This window comes from Akebia trifoliata, chromosome 1 (genome assembly GCF_017979445.1).
Source record: "Akebia trifoliata isolate Shusen 1 chromosome 1, ASM1797944v1, whole genome shotgun sequence".
NCBI classification, from domain to species: Eukaryota; Viridiplantae; Streptophyta; class Magnoliopsida; order Ranunculales; family Lardizabalaceae; genus Akebia; species Akebia trifoliata.
Genome location: NC_141375.1, coordinates 30,729,306 through 30,744,749, shown reverse-complemented (window position 1 = coordinate 30,744,749; position 15,444 = coordinate 30,729,306). Strand labels below are relative to the sequence as shown.

Genomic DNA, 15,444 nt, shown 5'->3' with positions numbered 1-15,444 from the left:
TCAATCCAAGCATTCTATCTCCTCCAATCTTCAAACCTTAAAAACAAGTAGGACTTTTTTTTAACGTGGACTTTGGGATAATAAAAAAAATTAAAAGGAAGAAGAAGAAAGAAATAAAAAACCGAAATTTTTATTTTTTAAATAATTATATATATATATATATATATATATATATATATATAATTGGTTCGGTTTTCAGATTGGTTCGGTTCTATTATATCATAATCCGGAATCGAACTAAATTAATCGGATTTTTTTTTCTTCGATCTGTACCCAAACCGTGTGTGTGTTTAATCCGAACCAATCCAATCCAAAAGCTTCAGATTGGTTCGGATCTCGGATTTACCCAATCCAATGTGCACCCCTAGTCAAAGGGTATTTCAATAGTTTGAGGACTGGTCTAAATATCCTAGTCTTCTAGAGAAGACTTTGGTCAAGGGAAATCAAATGAAAGAGGCAACTCTCTCTTTCTCATGCAAATCTCTCCTCAGAACCATCTCCGCTCGCAAATCCCTTCCTCAAATCTCTCTCCTCAAATATCTATGTCAAAGATCTGTAAATTAAGAAAAAAAAATTAAAGAAATCTGAAATGTGGTGTCCGAAACATTATGAACAGAACGAATTTGTGAACCATAGTATGAAAAACTTAAAAATATAATTTTGAAAGTAATATATCATTCAGATCTATGCGAATATATGGATGGATTTGTATCCAACCCAGATACTACTCAGATTAAGGGACATCAAACAATATTCAACCTGTTTTTTTAATCGAATCTACTCTAAGAGTCTAAACCGGCTAAATTCAGATTTTGGATTCACTTGGATTTCGAATAAAATCTGACCCATTTTATGCCCTACTTTAAGCCGTAAAATGTACAAAATATATATTTTTTAATTCCAAATTTACGAGACTTAACAACTTTCACAATGTTCATTTAAGTATATTTCCTTTACTGATTTATCCAAAATACTTTGATTTAATATATTTTCACAAGAGATTCAGGGACTACATGATGGCTGAGATACTCTTCTTGTAAGCTTTAATTTACTAATATAGTGGGACTTCTTTTTGTAGGTAAGAGAGGTTTAGGTGAAAGTAACTGACTTGATCCCTTCAACCATAATTTAGTGAGGAAACTCTACACAATGATGTCGTTTAGCTTTCCACTTGTGATTCTCCTAATTGTCTACACCTTATTCCAATTATTGATGCCTACCAAACCAAAATAATTCTTACTTTTGACACTCAAGACCATCATTTAACTATTATTAAAGTCTTTAAATTTAATTCAGAAAGTGTTTGGCAATCGCTTGATGTTTGTGTTTTGGTTGTCTTATTAGAAATATTCATTTGATCTTGGCAACATAAAATGAATTTACATAAAATTAAAAATTAAGACACCCAACATTGTTATAGGACGGGATATCGTTCTAGATCGCGACTCTTATTTTAAAGCATTAAAAAAAAAAAAAACTTGTTTGTTTATATTAAATGAAACAAATTAATTTATCTAATATATATATAACATTTTTATCGTTGTCATCTTCTTCCAAGTATTTTGACGAACACATTTCCCTGACATACATATAAGTACATTTCTTTGGGATCACCATTCAAAATATCAAGACATTATTTTTTGTTTTGTTTTGGTTATCGTTGGTATCAAGGACGAAATTAGGATTTTGCTCATGTGGGGGCAATCAATAGTATAAATTTTTTTTTTAAGGACAATTAAGAGTGAAAAAAATAGTTGTGGGGGCAATTAAGAGTGGAAATTTTTTTTGTAAGGGCAATAATAATAGATTTTTTTATCCGCTGCAAAAATCTGTCGCAATAACACATTAATCCATAGAATTTGAAAACTCTTGTGGGGGCAAGTGCCCCCACTCTAAATCTGCCCATGGTTGGTATCCCCACTTTGCAGGTGAGACTAATCCCACGGTGACATGCATCACCCCCATAGGAAGTCCTACGTGCAATTGGTTGAGTCAAGGGTCAACCAAACCGTGGGGGTTGGCTCCAAGGAATTCATTGCTTCGTGGGATTTCAAACACTTGACCTATCCTTTCTAAGGAGCTTATCAAAGTTCGTCTTGGCACTAGGCCAACCCCTTGGAGCTATCAAGAGGTCACTCATTTTAATAGTTGGGCATGAAAGATATTTCAAAATGGATCATTCATCTTTTTAGTTAGAAGTATAACTTCTCGAAATCTCAAGTCTTAGAAAAGATTTGGTAAGTATTATTGTACCCATTTCCCAAACCTTTTCTATTCCATCAATTCACCAGGCTTGAATCCCTCCTTTGAATCTTCGGATTTTAATATCCTCGAATCTCTATTTTGCGAGACTTAACCTCACAATCTGTCGATTACTCTTGGTCAGAATTGTTTGGTTCATTACTACTATTTTGTGACCAAGATTTATTGTATACTTCCATAAATCCTCCTCAAGGAGAGATAAATTACCCAAACCAATAAATGACCCATATACTACAAGAGTGATATCGAGTGAGTCTAAATTTAGAGGTGGTCCACTTGATCTAGTCGAAGAATCTGTTCTAGTCTAGGGACATAAACCGACTAAGTGTGACATTGATCTTTTGGACTATGTAAGAAAACTCTTTTCTCTCCCTCAATCATCAAAAATATATGGAATCCTTTTGGCCATGGAAACCCTATATTTTTATCAAAAATTCGTGAAATGGTATTATGTGGTATGTTTCATGAATAAAAAGATTATGAAAATTAATATAACAAATGAACAAATTCAAAAAATATAGGAATAACCTTGATATATAATAAACTAAGAAAATAAAAGCAATTGAGATGGTTTAGTGATGTATAACGTAATTTGATTGTTGGAAGAGCCATGTTGCAGTGACCCCAAGATTGGACCTAATATCGCAAATCTTGACATGAAAGTGGATAGGAACCATGCATGCTTTTGATAAATTTGGGGGTCCAACTCAAAATCAATTGGGGGAGAGAAAAGCCTGTTTTGATATCATGATAAATTTGAGAGTCCAACTCAAAATCAATTGGCAATCAATGGAAATGCCCAGGAGCTTATAAGGAAAGACAAGACAATTTGTGTCCGATATGGGACTAAACTCAACAGTTTTTTCACTCATATCTCAAGGAAAGTATCTATGGTTCCCATACACTTTCAATTCAAGGTGTGCGATGTGAGGTCCAATCTTTAGGTCACTTCAGCATTATTCTTATTAGAATTAAGAGTCTTAAATAGAAGGAAAGTGCATGTTGAAGACTTAAAAACAATTAAAAGAAGAAGAAGAAAAAAAACATGGATTGATATAATGAAAACAGATACAGATCAATTAGAAATTAATAGGAAACTCGACTTTAGACATAATTGAATAGGAGAACATAATTTATTTATCCAAATCTAACTTGTTTTAGGATATGACTTTGATGATAGCAATTATACTTTTGTTATCCACTTAGTGAGAAAAATAAATGCATGAAAATGATAGATGAGTCATGAGTCATGACTCAATAAAGAAAAAAAAAAAAAAAAGACATATGGTGTTGCTTTAGTAGCTAACCTCCCACTCAGTAAAAGTGCCAAGGCACTATCTAATGCTGTGTCTTATTTTATGTTTTCCTCCAATGTCTTATGATATATAGTATTTGAAACAAGCTTCTTGTTTTTTATATTTAAATAGTAGGAAAAACTAAGATAAAAATTAACAATGCCTTTTATCATATTTCATAGAGATTTGTATTATCTTCTAGGGAATAGTAGAGTTTTTTTTTATTTATAGAGATACATTTTCCTTGAGAATCCTTTAGCATCTCAAAAGCCCGTTTGATGGAGTGTAGAGCCTCAATCGTGAGTTGAGGTAAGTGTTTTCGATTTTATAAACGCTAATGATTTTCTGACTCGAAAATTTTCACTTGATCTGACGTGGCAAGGTCATAGAACCGTTGATCTTTTTTCCTTGTGTATCTTGAAGGAAAAGGTTTATGATTTTGTGCTCTTGCCACGTCAGCCAAGTACAGATCAAGTGAAAAATTTAATTAGAAAATCACGACTCCTTTATAAATACATCCCAAAAGGCCATTAAATACACCCCAACTTATGAATGTTTGGTTAATCTCTTGGTCCCTCATAGTTGTTAGATTCAATTATGTTTCACTAATGAATCTAGTCATTTAAGTTTGCATTATTTATTTTTAATCTTTATCTTTTTCTCTTTTGGGTAAAAGTCACCAATCAATTCAACTTTTAGTGTGTAGGGTTGCTAAACATCCACAAGATTAGTTGGCCAATTGATTGTGACATGTGATTGAATACTTGGGTAAACTAGTTAATAGGGCCATGGAAAAGAGAGGGGCAATTGTATTGATTTTTGAAGAATGAATAGAGTCCAATGGTGACTTATCTTTGGTTGGCAGATGATACATTATTATTTGTGGACACTTTCATCTATTTAAGTTAGATTTGTCAAAGAGTAATGATTTTCTGACACACATCCCCCTAACTCCTCATCACATAATTGTAAATCATTATCTCAGGATACACATAAACATAAATCCTTTTCTTGTGTATCCTAAGGCAAATGATTTATGATTCTGTGATGGGGCGTAGGGGGGCATGTGTCATCGAGTCTTTCTCTAAAAGTAGTGGTAATGTTTTGAGGTGGTGTTTGGCCTTGCCATCAACATCTGAAAAATTAAGGTCTGAAGTTTTCTAGTAAGGATTTTGTACATAATGTGGGTTCATATCCCACTTGCAATTGCAATGGTAAATTCTATGTTAGGATCTTGGAAATCCAGGTTCTTGTCAAATGGTTAAAAATTATTCTTAATGAAAATCACGTTAGCCAGTGTTTCGATGTATTTCTTGTCACTCTTTTCCATTCTTAGAGCAACTCCAATGCAGAGAGGCTATCTGCTAGGCATTTTATTGTGGACAGTCATTTGACTCTCCACAAATTCAGTTCCAGTAAAATATTTTACAACTGTCATCATTTTTTACCGCCAACAAATAGAGAGAGATAGGGGGAGAGAAATACACTCTCTTCTTTTGTCTCTCTTACTTTCTCTCTCTCTCCAAAATATTTCAAACTAGAGCATCAGAACCCGAATATGTCGGAGTGGAGGAATATTTGTATTCCAAAGAAGGTTGGGGTTTAGGAATTCAAGTTGTGCATCAAATGAGCACGTCGCCTTAAGCAAATTCTTCATAGCTGTTTCGGGTCAAAGAAAATAGTCCATGGAGTCAGGTAATTAAGTCTAAATAGGGCAATGGTAGCTTGGGTGGGAACAGAACGGCCTCTAGATCTTCTGGTTGCACTGTGGAGAGGATTTATCAACTTTTTGGTTGAATTCATACATTGGACTGTTTTCAAAGTTGAGAAGAGTGATAAGGTTCAGTTTTGGAAAGATTGTTGGTGCAATTTGTCTATCCATCAAAAATCAAATTGATGAGACATACATAATTTTAGACAATTAAAAAAAAAAAAAAATTGAACCATTTCAAAAGTTTGGTGTGAATTAAAGGCATAAGTTCCTCGAACATCATTTTTGAGGAGAAACTTTAATGAATGAGAGATTGATTCCTTGACTTCTCTTATTAGGTGTATCTATGAAATTCCAATGATCCATCTAGAGAGGATGCTTGGTTGTGGACGGAGAGCCATAATGGAATTCTAAGGGATTTTTTTTTTTTTTTTTCAATCTGGTTAGGCACTTTAAAAACAATTACAACTGTGAATCTCATACTTTCTATAGGCATCCCAATTGTTAGCCTATTTTTTCTTCTGTAAGGCTAAGGTCAATATGTGAGCGATATTTTCATTCCCCGTAGTTTCACAAGAGCCATTGGATCAAATTTCACTTCTCTTATGGACATTGATGTAGTTTTTCCAATATCAATTTTGACACTTTTTCTAAAGTTGGAGTATGTTTGTCTTTAGGTCGCACAAGAAAATTTTGTGAAATTTCATTTTGTTTGCAAAGGAATGAGTTGGACATTCATGAAGCCAATTGTTATTGTTTTGGGGCTCCTATCTTTTTGGTGCATGTATTTTAAAAGAATTCAGGGATTTCTTCTATGAAATCTTTTTTGTTTCCTTGATTTGTTAGGAGAATTAGTAATTTAGATTTTCTCATTTGTTTGATTCTACATATTATTATCTAGTTTTACTGACTCGACCAAGATTTTTAAAATATCACCCTAGTCATCTTGGTTTTCTAACAAGATATGGTGCAAGACGATTCTCATTGAATGTCCCACTCATTCTTGAACAATATCCAAATGACTTGGACGAGTCATCTCGGTCTTGAGCCAGATTTAAAACCATGCTTGAGACCAACTTAGATGAACTTTTAACAGTTATTATGGGAACACCTACACCCTCAAAACAAAAAAGAAATTTAAAAATAAAAATAATGAACAGATTCACTTCTCCAATTCTCACATTAATGAATTTGGACTATACTCCCCCACTAGATTTGCACTCTTCCTTTTTCATTTGGATATCATAATAGAGGATTGGTGTGTTATAAGTAAAAGTTGATGTGCCAATAAAGCTTTCATCATAAATATCCATGTGAATACTGTAACCATAGCAACTTCAACGACTATCAGCACCCTGGGCCTGAGATGACAAGCCTACATAACACACTTTCATTTCTCATCATCTTTTTGGGTTTTACCTTGGGCTTATATGCCTCCAGCCCGCCACATTTGGTGATAAAGGCGTTCATAGAATTTTTTACTTAAAAGGACCTTGGCAGAGGGTTTTTTTTTATACTAATTAGTCCCTAAATTTTAACAACTCTTGTAATAATCCATTTTGTAAAACTTTTCTTTCTAATCAGTCCATGAACCTCACTTCCCACATTTCTCACAATTGGAAGGCCAAATGTGCCCTAAGTGATAGTACTTGATGTTTCATCCAAAAAATGGATTTCCAATGTCCCAATTGAGTTTTGGAGACTTCATTCAAGCATAAAGGATTTGAGAATAAAGAAAATGCCATTTTCAAGGATTTTTTTCAATAATTTTCAAGATACATATAAAAAATTAGGATTTTTTCAAAAAATTTTACTTTGTTTTATTTATTTATTTATGAAAATCGATCAACGATGATTCTTTTGTTTTGAAATCATTTACACAAGTTTTTAATTGATCTTTCCATGTATTTTAATTGGAAAAACTATAAAAAAAAAAAGAAGTGCATTTTAATGTTGAACTAGATAAAATAAAAAATGGTGAGTTTGACAATAAAAAAAAAACTATGGTGAGCTCAACAATATTGAGGGACCATTAAGAAATAAAATGTGTATTAAATGGACAATAAAGCTATGGCCCCAAACTTTGGGACTATTTAGAAAGAAATCCCTCCAACAGGTCCTTTAAGTAATTTTTCCCATTTTTTTTCCATTGATGCTGGCTGAAATACATTTGGGCATTCAAGCAATATATATTGCTCTCCTTGTCTAGAACCAGTCACTCCTGCACATCTTATTTAAGTTATCAAACAATCCCAACTATAACCATGACCCAAGATCTGAATGGATCTTAGTTCGTATCAGTTGGGCCAGTATGTACTGTAAGGGGATGCAAGACCCCATGGAGTAACTGAGCGAATTCAGACAGCTACATTTCTAGATCCATAACCGGTGTCTACATTAAATAAAAAAAAATTGTTCATCACTACACAGACAAAGTTGAGAGAGAGAAAGAGAGAGTTGTCGGCAGGTGATTCAAACAGTCCTGCAAAATGAGGGTGAGTGGATGCAAGGATCCAAACACTAAAGGTATCTGCAGTGCCAGTGCCAGCCAATTCAAAGTCATAACGACAAACAACAAAATATTTTGGATATCTTCTGGTGGGGTTGGTAGGGTGAGATTTATTATTATTATTTTTTTTAAAGGCACAAAGCAAAGGCAAAGAACTTTTACAGCAGAAGAGTACCAAGTGGCATAAAGGCAAGGAAGCATAGTGAAGGGTAAAATAAGGCTTAGGATACAATAATGATCCATGCGATAGAAGAGTATAGAGTTTGGAAACAAGTGCGCCATCAAACACAGATGAAAGAAGTTAGGTTAAATACATTGACATTAACAAAACAAATGAAATTAATATAAACAGAACAACATTAAATATAGACCATACAAGAGACTTTAGTACATAAGATAAGATAGATGAACAAGAAACACACAAATTTTAAAAAACATGCCACCAAAAAGGAAAATGTAGAACTTTAAAACTAGGTGTTAATTTATATAAGTATGAATATATATATGTGAAGTGTTAGAATGTTTTGTTAATATTATCCAATCCACAACCATCCAAAGAACTGGATTAGTTCAGGAAAATCTTTCTATTGAAAATATAATCCTGATTAGTTCTCAAAGTTTTAGAAAAGTCCTGATTAAATATTATATTTGTTTAATATTATATTTTTCCATAAAAAATACCAAACTTTATCACTAGATGTAATAACAAAGTGGACAAAGAATTACACAATCATGACATCAAATATATGAATGGGTGACGAAATAACAATTTTAAAAATCATTGCAAAATAATAATAATAATAATAGTATTAGAAAACTACTTTGCTTTCATAAAAATGAAACCAACCTTTAAGGCAATTTTTAACCTACAAATCATTAATTTGATGGCTATTTGAGAAGGAATCTTAGACTTATTGAATGCAGAGAGAGTGGTTGCGAGGGAGTTTTACCAGCCGATGGGATTAATACTACAGATTAAAAGGTCACATAGTAAACTGTTGGGATCATTCAAACAAGTTACTTCTTGGACCCCTTTAACTCCATTCTATTAAAAGCTGTATGAGAAGCTTATAACATAAAAGATAGTGATGGTTGCTCTATTTACATTGAAGAAATAAACACAAACCAAATCGAACAGATTGATAAACAAAATGGTACAAAATAGATCACAAATCTTACATTCCAAGCTCTTTTCACACTACTACAAGCAAATTCCGAAATTAGATATTTTTTTAACAGAATTTGGATCACCCAAACAAAAGACCAGGATCACAAATCAAATCCTCACATCACCATAAACACATATCACAATTTTTTCTTCTCCAAAAACTCAAAATCTTGTTAATCATATCCTAATAGTCAGCTAATTTCAACCTAAGAACTATCTTCTCCTACTTCTAATAACTTTTATCAACCACACTATACAAACCATAGACGACATTCACTATGTACATCAACGACCAACTAGTCAAACAAATACCTCTTGAGGTCTTGAAGATGAAGCTTCTTGTCTAGGCTCTCTTAAATACCCAAGTAGTGTCTCAGCCTGCCCAAAAATAACACAAATCGAGATCCCAAATCTCTGTTAGAAGTAATCCAACAGTCATAAATGATGCATGAACAGTCCATCCAGGCTGCTTCGGAAGACTGCCCTAGATTGATATGCGTGCAATTAATTGATATGTGTGAACAATTGTGGATAGAGATGGCGTCTCTCTACTAAATCTAATAGAATTAACTCAGCGTGTTATGGGCTTATGGCTTTCATTATCAAAGAAATTAAGAAAAATAAACAAATTGTGAATCCAATCCAAAATCATACCTTGTGTTTGGCTCGAGCTGTTCCTGATTGAGACAATGAAACAAGCGGAGGTATCCCACCTTCCCTCACCAGTAGCCCTCTGTTCTTAACACTGTCCGCACAGAGATGCAGAAGAGTCAGCACAGCAAATTCCTTCCCCTTCACGGACCCGTCCTCGATCGCTTCAACCAAAACAGATATACCGCCTTCCTCCACAATAGCGGTTTTGCCCTCTCTAGTACAAGACAAGATGCTCAAAACCACCATGGCCTTCTCAGCTAAACCGCTCCCCTGCTCAGAAACCAAATTCACAAGAGGTTTCACAGCTCCCGCGTTCACCGCCCTCTCTTTGTTCTGCTTTGTGGAGCAGAGTTTGTAGAGAGTTGTAAGGGCATCTTTCTTCCCTCGATTTGAACCGTACAAGAGGAGAGAAACCAAAGGGGGGATCGCTCCGCATGCACCGATAGAGATCTTGTTGTCGTCAATCAATGAGAGACTGAGGAGAGCACAAGCTGCGTTCTGCTTCGATGCTTCCGTGCCAGTTTTCAAAGCGTACACAAGTGGTTTTATAGCTCCAGCGTCGGTGATCAAGGTTTTATTTTCTTCGTGGAGAGAGAGATTGAACAAAGCTGTTACCGCGTGTTCTTGAGTCCACGGATCACTGCTGCGGAGTAGAGGAATCAAAGCTGGGATCGCGCCAGATTCACCAATCAAAGCTCGATTTTCCGATCTGTTCTTCGCGAGGAGACGTAGTTTGGCTGTAGCAGAACGTTTCACAGCTACAGACGCAGATTTAAGTCCTTCAACACAGATCTTCACAGCTGGTTCGAGATTCTCTGGAGAAATGCTCTCGAAGATCTCTGATGTGAGCTTCTCGCGTTGTAGAAACCCTAACAATGGCTGAGGATCCTGATTTGATGCTCCATCACACTCCAAATCTTCTGATATTGGAAGACAAGCTAATCTCTGCAACTCTCCAGAGATATCGCTGCTACAAGCAGATATGTCGCTGAAAGATTGAGATAGATCAAAATAATCGGACTCTGAACAGGATTTTCTGTTCTCTGTAGCGAGCTCAGTGAGTCTGAAATCGATGACTGAATCTGTCAAATTTTCTGAGTTTCCAACAGATCTCCCTCCAACCGAACCAGTAAATGAGCAGGATCGATCATTTTGGAAGAGATTAGAGCGAATCGTTCTCATGGATCGACCTTGAGATCTCTGGATCTTAGATGAAGATATAGACGAAGAAGGCGAAGAAAAGAACGCTTGAGTTGAAGGAATCTGAGAACCTTCGAGTGAAACCATGGTCACCTCAATTCGAATCGATCGACAAGACCTAGAAAAACAAATTGAGGTGAAGGATTTGCAGTTACTGAGATGAATTTCAAGAGAGATTCATAGTTGCAGAGAGTGAGCGAGTGCCCTAGAAATTCGAAAGAGAGAAGGCAAAGCGATGATGAGAATCTGTGAAAAAAGCTGGAGAGAGACAAGACTGGTGGAGTGCTATTCTTATTCTCGTGGCTGTCCTTGATGTTTTGGTGGTCCTAATGCTCGGCTTGGCTTTAAATATGGGAAAGATTCGGTGAAACAGTCGCTATCACTGTAATTGTTTTTTACTTGCCTCGCCCTCGCAATCAGATAAAATTACCACGATTGAAGATCCAATGGTGCTGAGAACTTTACAGCACTGTGTAACGGGGTTTGAGGCCAATAGTTAAAAGAAGGGAGATTCTACTGCCGCACCAACCATTGCTAACGCCACGTTAATTCATATGTAAGAAGAGTAATGATGAATGCACACGGTTTATCGTACACGGTTTATACGCAGCTCATGTGGCAAAGACATAGAATAGCAGATCTTTTTTCTTGTGTATCCCGGAAAAAAAAAAAAAAAAGATCTAAGGTTCTACACCCTTGCCATGTCAATACGATTTTATCGCGTGCACTCATCATGACTCATGTAAAAAATAAGAATTACACCGTCTTGAAATGGTGTTAGAAAAAATAATAGGTATAGCAATAGCAATTCTCTAAAAGAATTTATGTAAATGTAAACCTTCTTTTTCCTAAGATCTTTTTTTTTTAAAACGAAAAGTCAATAAACACTTTCACAGAATTGATATTAACCAATCATAAGGCTACCACCTATATTGATAGCATCTCCCGTGACATTGCATAAAGGATTGTTGATTTCTTTAAGTTACATCTCGAGGAAAGAAATTACGGTTATCTTTGTACTATCATGTCAGTGTAGTGTTGAACACAATGTATCGAAGTCAGTGTAGCACGACTCAATCTCAGATTGATTTTTTTATGTGCAAAAAAAATTCTTCCCTTAATGTTTGTAGATCTCAAGAATTTAAATTTTAACTTAAATCCAACTCCGAACTTAGAAGATAGTGAAAAAAATATTCAAACGATCAAGAAAGAGAAAAATCTAATAAAATATACATTTCAAATGAAAAGTAATTAGATATCCTTAGAAACAATAGATCAGACTCGTAGTTGGGCTTTACCTAATTCATATATCATGGTCTTGTTCAAGGACTAGTCTTAGGGCACATGCAACGCTTATACGTCGCATGCATCGAGTAAGTGCTCCTCTTATGATCATCAAAAAAGTTAAACTTAACAAAAAAATCATGGCCCCACATTCGAAATGACACGTGCAAACACTGACCTTTCATTAAAAATTAAATAATGTTGATTAAACGAAGATCGGATGTTTTATGCCCTTAGTATATAGTACCTGTAAAGTTGCACTTGTGAGGCTCATCATGATTTTTACAGGTCGCATGTTTTCTTTCTTTTTTTTTAAAAGGCGTGTGATATTCTGAATTGGAAGTACCTTTGAAATCACAGAATCACTTTATGTTTGTGCGTATGAAACGGGTCGGTTCTGGGTTGGATTTTGGATATGCCCAAACCCAAATTTCTCAGAGTAGGGATAATCTGGCACACAACTTTAAAAAACGAGAATGCCAATCAAACGAGAGTGCCTATAGATTTCACGGTATAAATGAGATTTTAAAAAGAGAGATTCTATTGCCACACCAATTTTTTGCTAATGCCACTCCAACTCATATGTAAATAACTAAAGAATTAGCACATTTGGGATGGTGTTAGCAAAAGTTAGTGTGTCAATAGAAGCTCTCTTGAAAAATTAATAATAAAAAAAAACTTATTCATAGTAAAATTCTTTTTTGAAAATGTACTGCAACCAAACTCCAAAAATCTAAAATTATAATTCAAATGTAAAAATAATTATTGTAGGAAAAACCTTTTTTTTCTTGAAAATAGAATGCCACTAAATACCCAAAATTTAAAATTATAATTCAATTATGAAAAATAATTGTTTTTTAATTTATTTTTAAAATTTTGTGATTTAAATCCCTACGAAATTACATCATATTTTTGGATCCACATGAAGATGCAGTTCTAGAATTTTCCTTACTTAATGACAAAAATGTTTCTAAAACTATTATAATAGATATGAAAAAAAAAATGCCAAACTCAATCCACGCGCTTATAAGGATAGAGACAAGGCAGATTGTGTCCGATGTGGACTAAAGGTGAAAATATGAATTGGGGGTGACGTGAAAGAGAAAAAGGCCTGCTCTGATACCATATTAAATTTGAGAGTCTAATTTAAAATCGACAATGAGTAAAGAGGACCAAGAGCTTATAAAGAGAGAGGCAAGGCAATGAATGTTTGATGTGGGATTAAACTCAACAATAAAAACTTTGCATTTTTCCTCTTACCTTATCATTTTGTTTTTTGATTAAATCGATCAAACATACTTTAGGTTAGAAAAATCCTTTCCGAAATTAGATGTACTGATAGATTTTCAAAATGACATAACCCTTTGACATTGGTCTTTGAAAGAGACTAGTACAAAATGAATACTCCCCCCAATATCTAGTAAAAATAATATTTGTTTTCTTATTTCCTTTTTTTATGAAGTACCCATAGATACTTTTTTATCCTCACCGTCAATCTTCAAATCTCAATGGCCTGATATACTTTTCAGAGATGTTCAAAGGATGGATTTTGGGAAGGAAGAAAGGATTTTTCAACAAAAGTTTGAAATAATTTAAAGAGGGTGAAATTAATGAACTTTTATATAATAAAAAAAAGCTTTCTACAAGAAATTAAAAAGGAAATTTTTATTTATGAATCACTAAAGACAATTGATTTTGCACAAAGTGAGATAAAAAAATATAGACCATTTGATCAAACCCCAAATCTTCAAGATAAGTTTTTGTTGTTATTGTTGTAACCTATGTTTTACCTGATTTGTTGGTTCGAATTTGGGTTTGGAGTTCATGGTTAGTCAATCTAAAGTGAACCCGGTTCGTAGGGATAGGTAGAGAAACTTCGTTTTTGGGTTCACTTTGATTTCTTAGATTGGTTCATTTGTGCATATATGTAGTTTGAGTATACAAGTTATAATTACAATTATAATATCAAAAAAATTCTAAGTTAAATAGAAATAAAATAATTTAAAATTTAAATATGAACAATGAAAAAAATAAAATAAAAAAATATTTGATTCGCTGAATCCGACCAAAATTCGGTGATTCACTTGATTTTTCAAATCCAATACAAACCATACCGCGAATTGGTTCACTTCGTAGTAGTTCGTGGTTCAAACTAGTAAAAGCAAATTGGGTAAGATAGGTTGTAACACAAGAGGTAGTCAAGGGTGTAAGTTGTAGGCCTGGGTATCTCTAATTTTCATAAAAACCAACAGGTATATCTTAAAATTATCCAATGTTATATTTATATTCTTGTCATTATTTGTATAACATTAAAATAAGTAAAATTAATATAAACTGTTTGTGTAAAATTAATATAAAATGTAATCCACCCATGAGTTGCATAAGTGATAAGGGCGAGCACGTGAAGTGTGGGTTAGGCGCACATCATAGGTTCAATTCCTTTCTTGGGTTTTTCTCATGATTTAACTGGGGGACCATGGCAGTGGGTTGCTGTGGTAGTCCTCCCCGAGATTAGTCATGGTGTGTGCAAGCTGGCCCAAGCACTCGGTTAACAATATATATATATATAATGTTACAGAGGAACATGATACCGTGATTCATCTATTCATATAAAATACGGCCTTTATTACTCACAAAAAGTTCTATTTACTAAAATTTATGGTACTAAAGTAGGTAGATTTGAAAATGACTTGATTAGTCTAATTTATTAGGCTTCCAGAAATCGCTCAACCACAGCCAATAGTATTTTATGTCAAATTGCTAAAATAAATATAAATAAAACACAAACTAAAGTACCATTCTTTGTAATATGGATGTGCAGTTGTGTATTTTGAGAAGAAAAACTCTATGATTCCGTATCCGTGCCACATCAGCCGAGTATTGACGGAGTTAAGACTTTTAGTTAGAAAATCATTATTCAATATTAAAAAAAATATATTAAAATAACATTGAGATTGACATCGTTTTAAACATTGTAAACGCGGATGTGTCTACAGAACCAGAGATGCTTTTCATCTAAATATGAGTGAAAAGCATCTATGATTTTGTGCACACCAATGTTTGAAACGATGTCAAATTCAATGTTACTCCAACACGACTCATTAAAAACTCGTGTTGGAGCAAATCTTCCATGGCATGTTTTTCCTATCGCTCTTGTTCTACAATCCACACAACATCACATTTAAAAATAACTATTCAGTCCTCTTTTATATATATATATATATATATATATATATATATATATATATATATATATATATATATATATATATATATATATATATATATATATAACTGTCTTTTTGATGTGATGCACCTTCAACCGTTGATAATAATTACAAAGAGCTACATGAAAAATGGG

At 33.9% G+C, this 15,444-nt stretch overlaps 1 protein-coding gene across 1 annotated transcript; it reads right to left on the bottom strand.

Annotated features, from left to right (window-relative positions):
- Positions 1-8,892: 8,892 nt before the first annotated feature.
- LOC147411682 (ARM repeat superfamily protein) lies at positions 8,893-11,132 on the bottom strand. The gene is made up of 2 exons (XM_086451105.1): positions 9,600-11,132; positions 8,893-9,323 (listed from the first exon to the last, which is right to left on the bottom strand). Exons 1-2 carry the CDS (start codon positions 10,884-10,886, stop codon positions 9,246-9,248), a joined length of 1,365 nt encoding a protein of 454 aa, XP_086307231.1. The 5' UTR covers positions 10,887-11,132; the 3' UTR covers positions 8,893-9,245.
- Between the last annotated feature and the right edge of the window lie 4,312 nt (positions 11,133-15,444).

Coding starts and splice junctions, on each gene's coding strand:
- LOC147411682 (XM_086451105.1), bottom strand. CDS start 10,886: ATGGTTTCACTCGAAGGTTCTCAGATTCCTTCAACTCAAGCGTTCTTT. Junction 9,324..9,599: donor CAGCTCGAGCCAAACACAAG/GTATGATTTTGG, acceptor ATTTTTGGGCAG/GCTGAGACACTACTTGGGTA.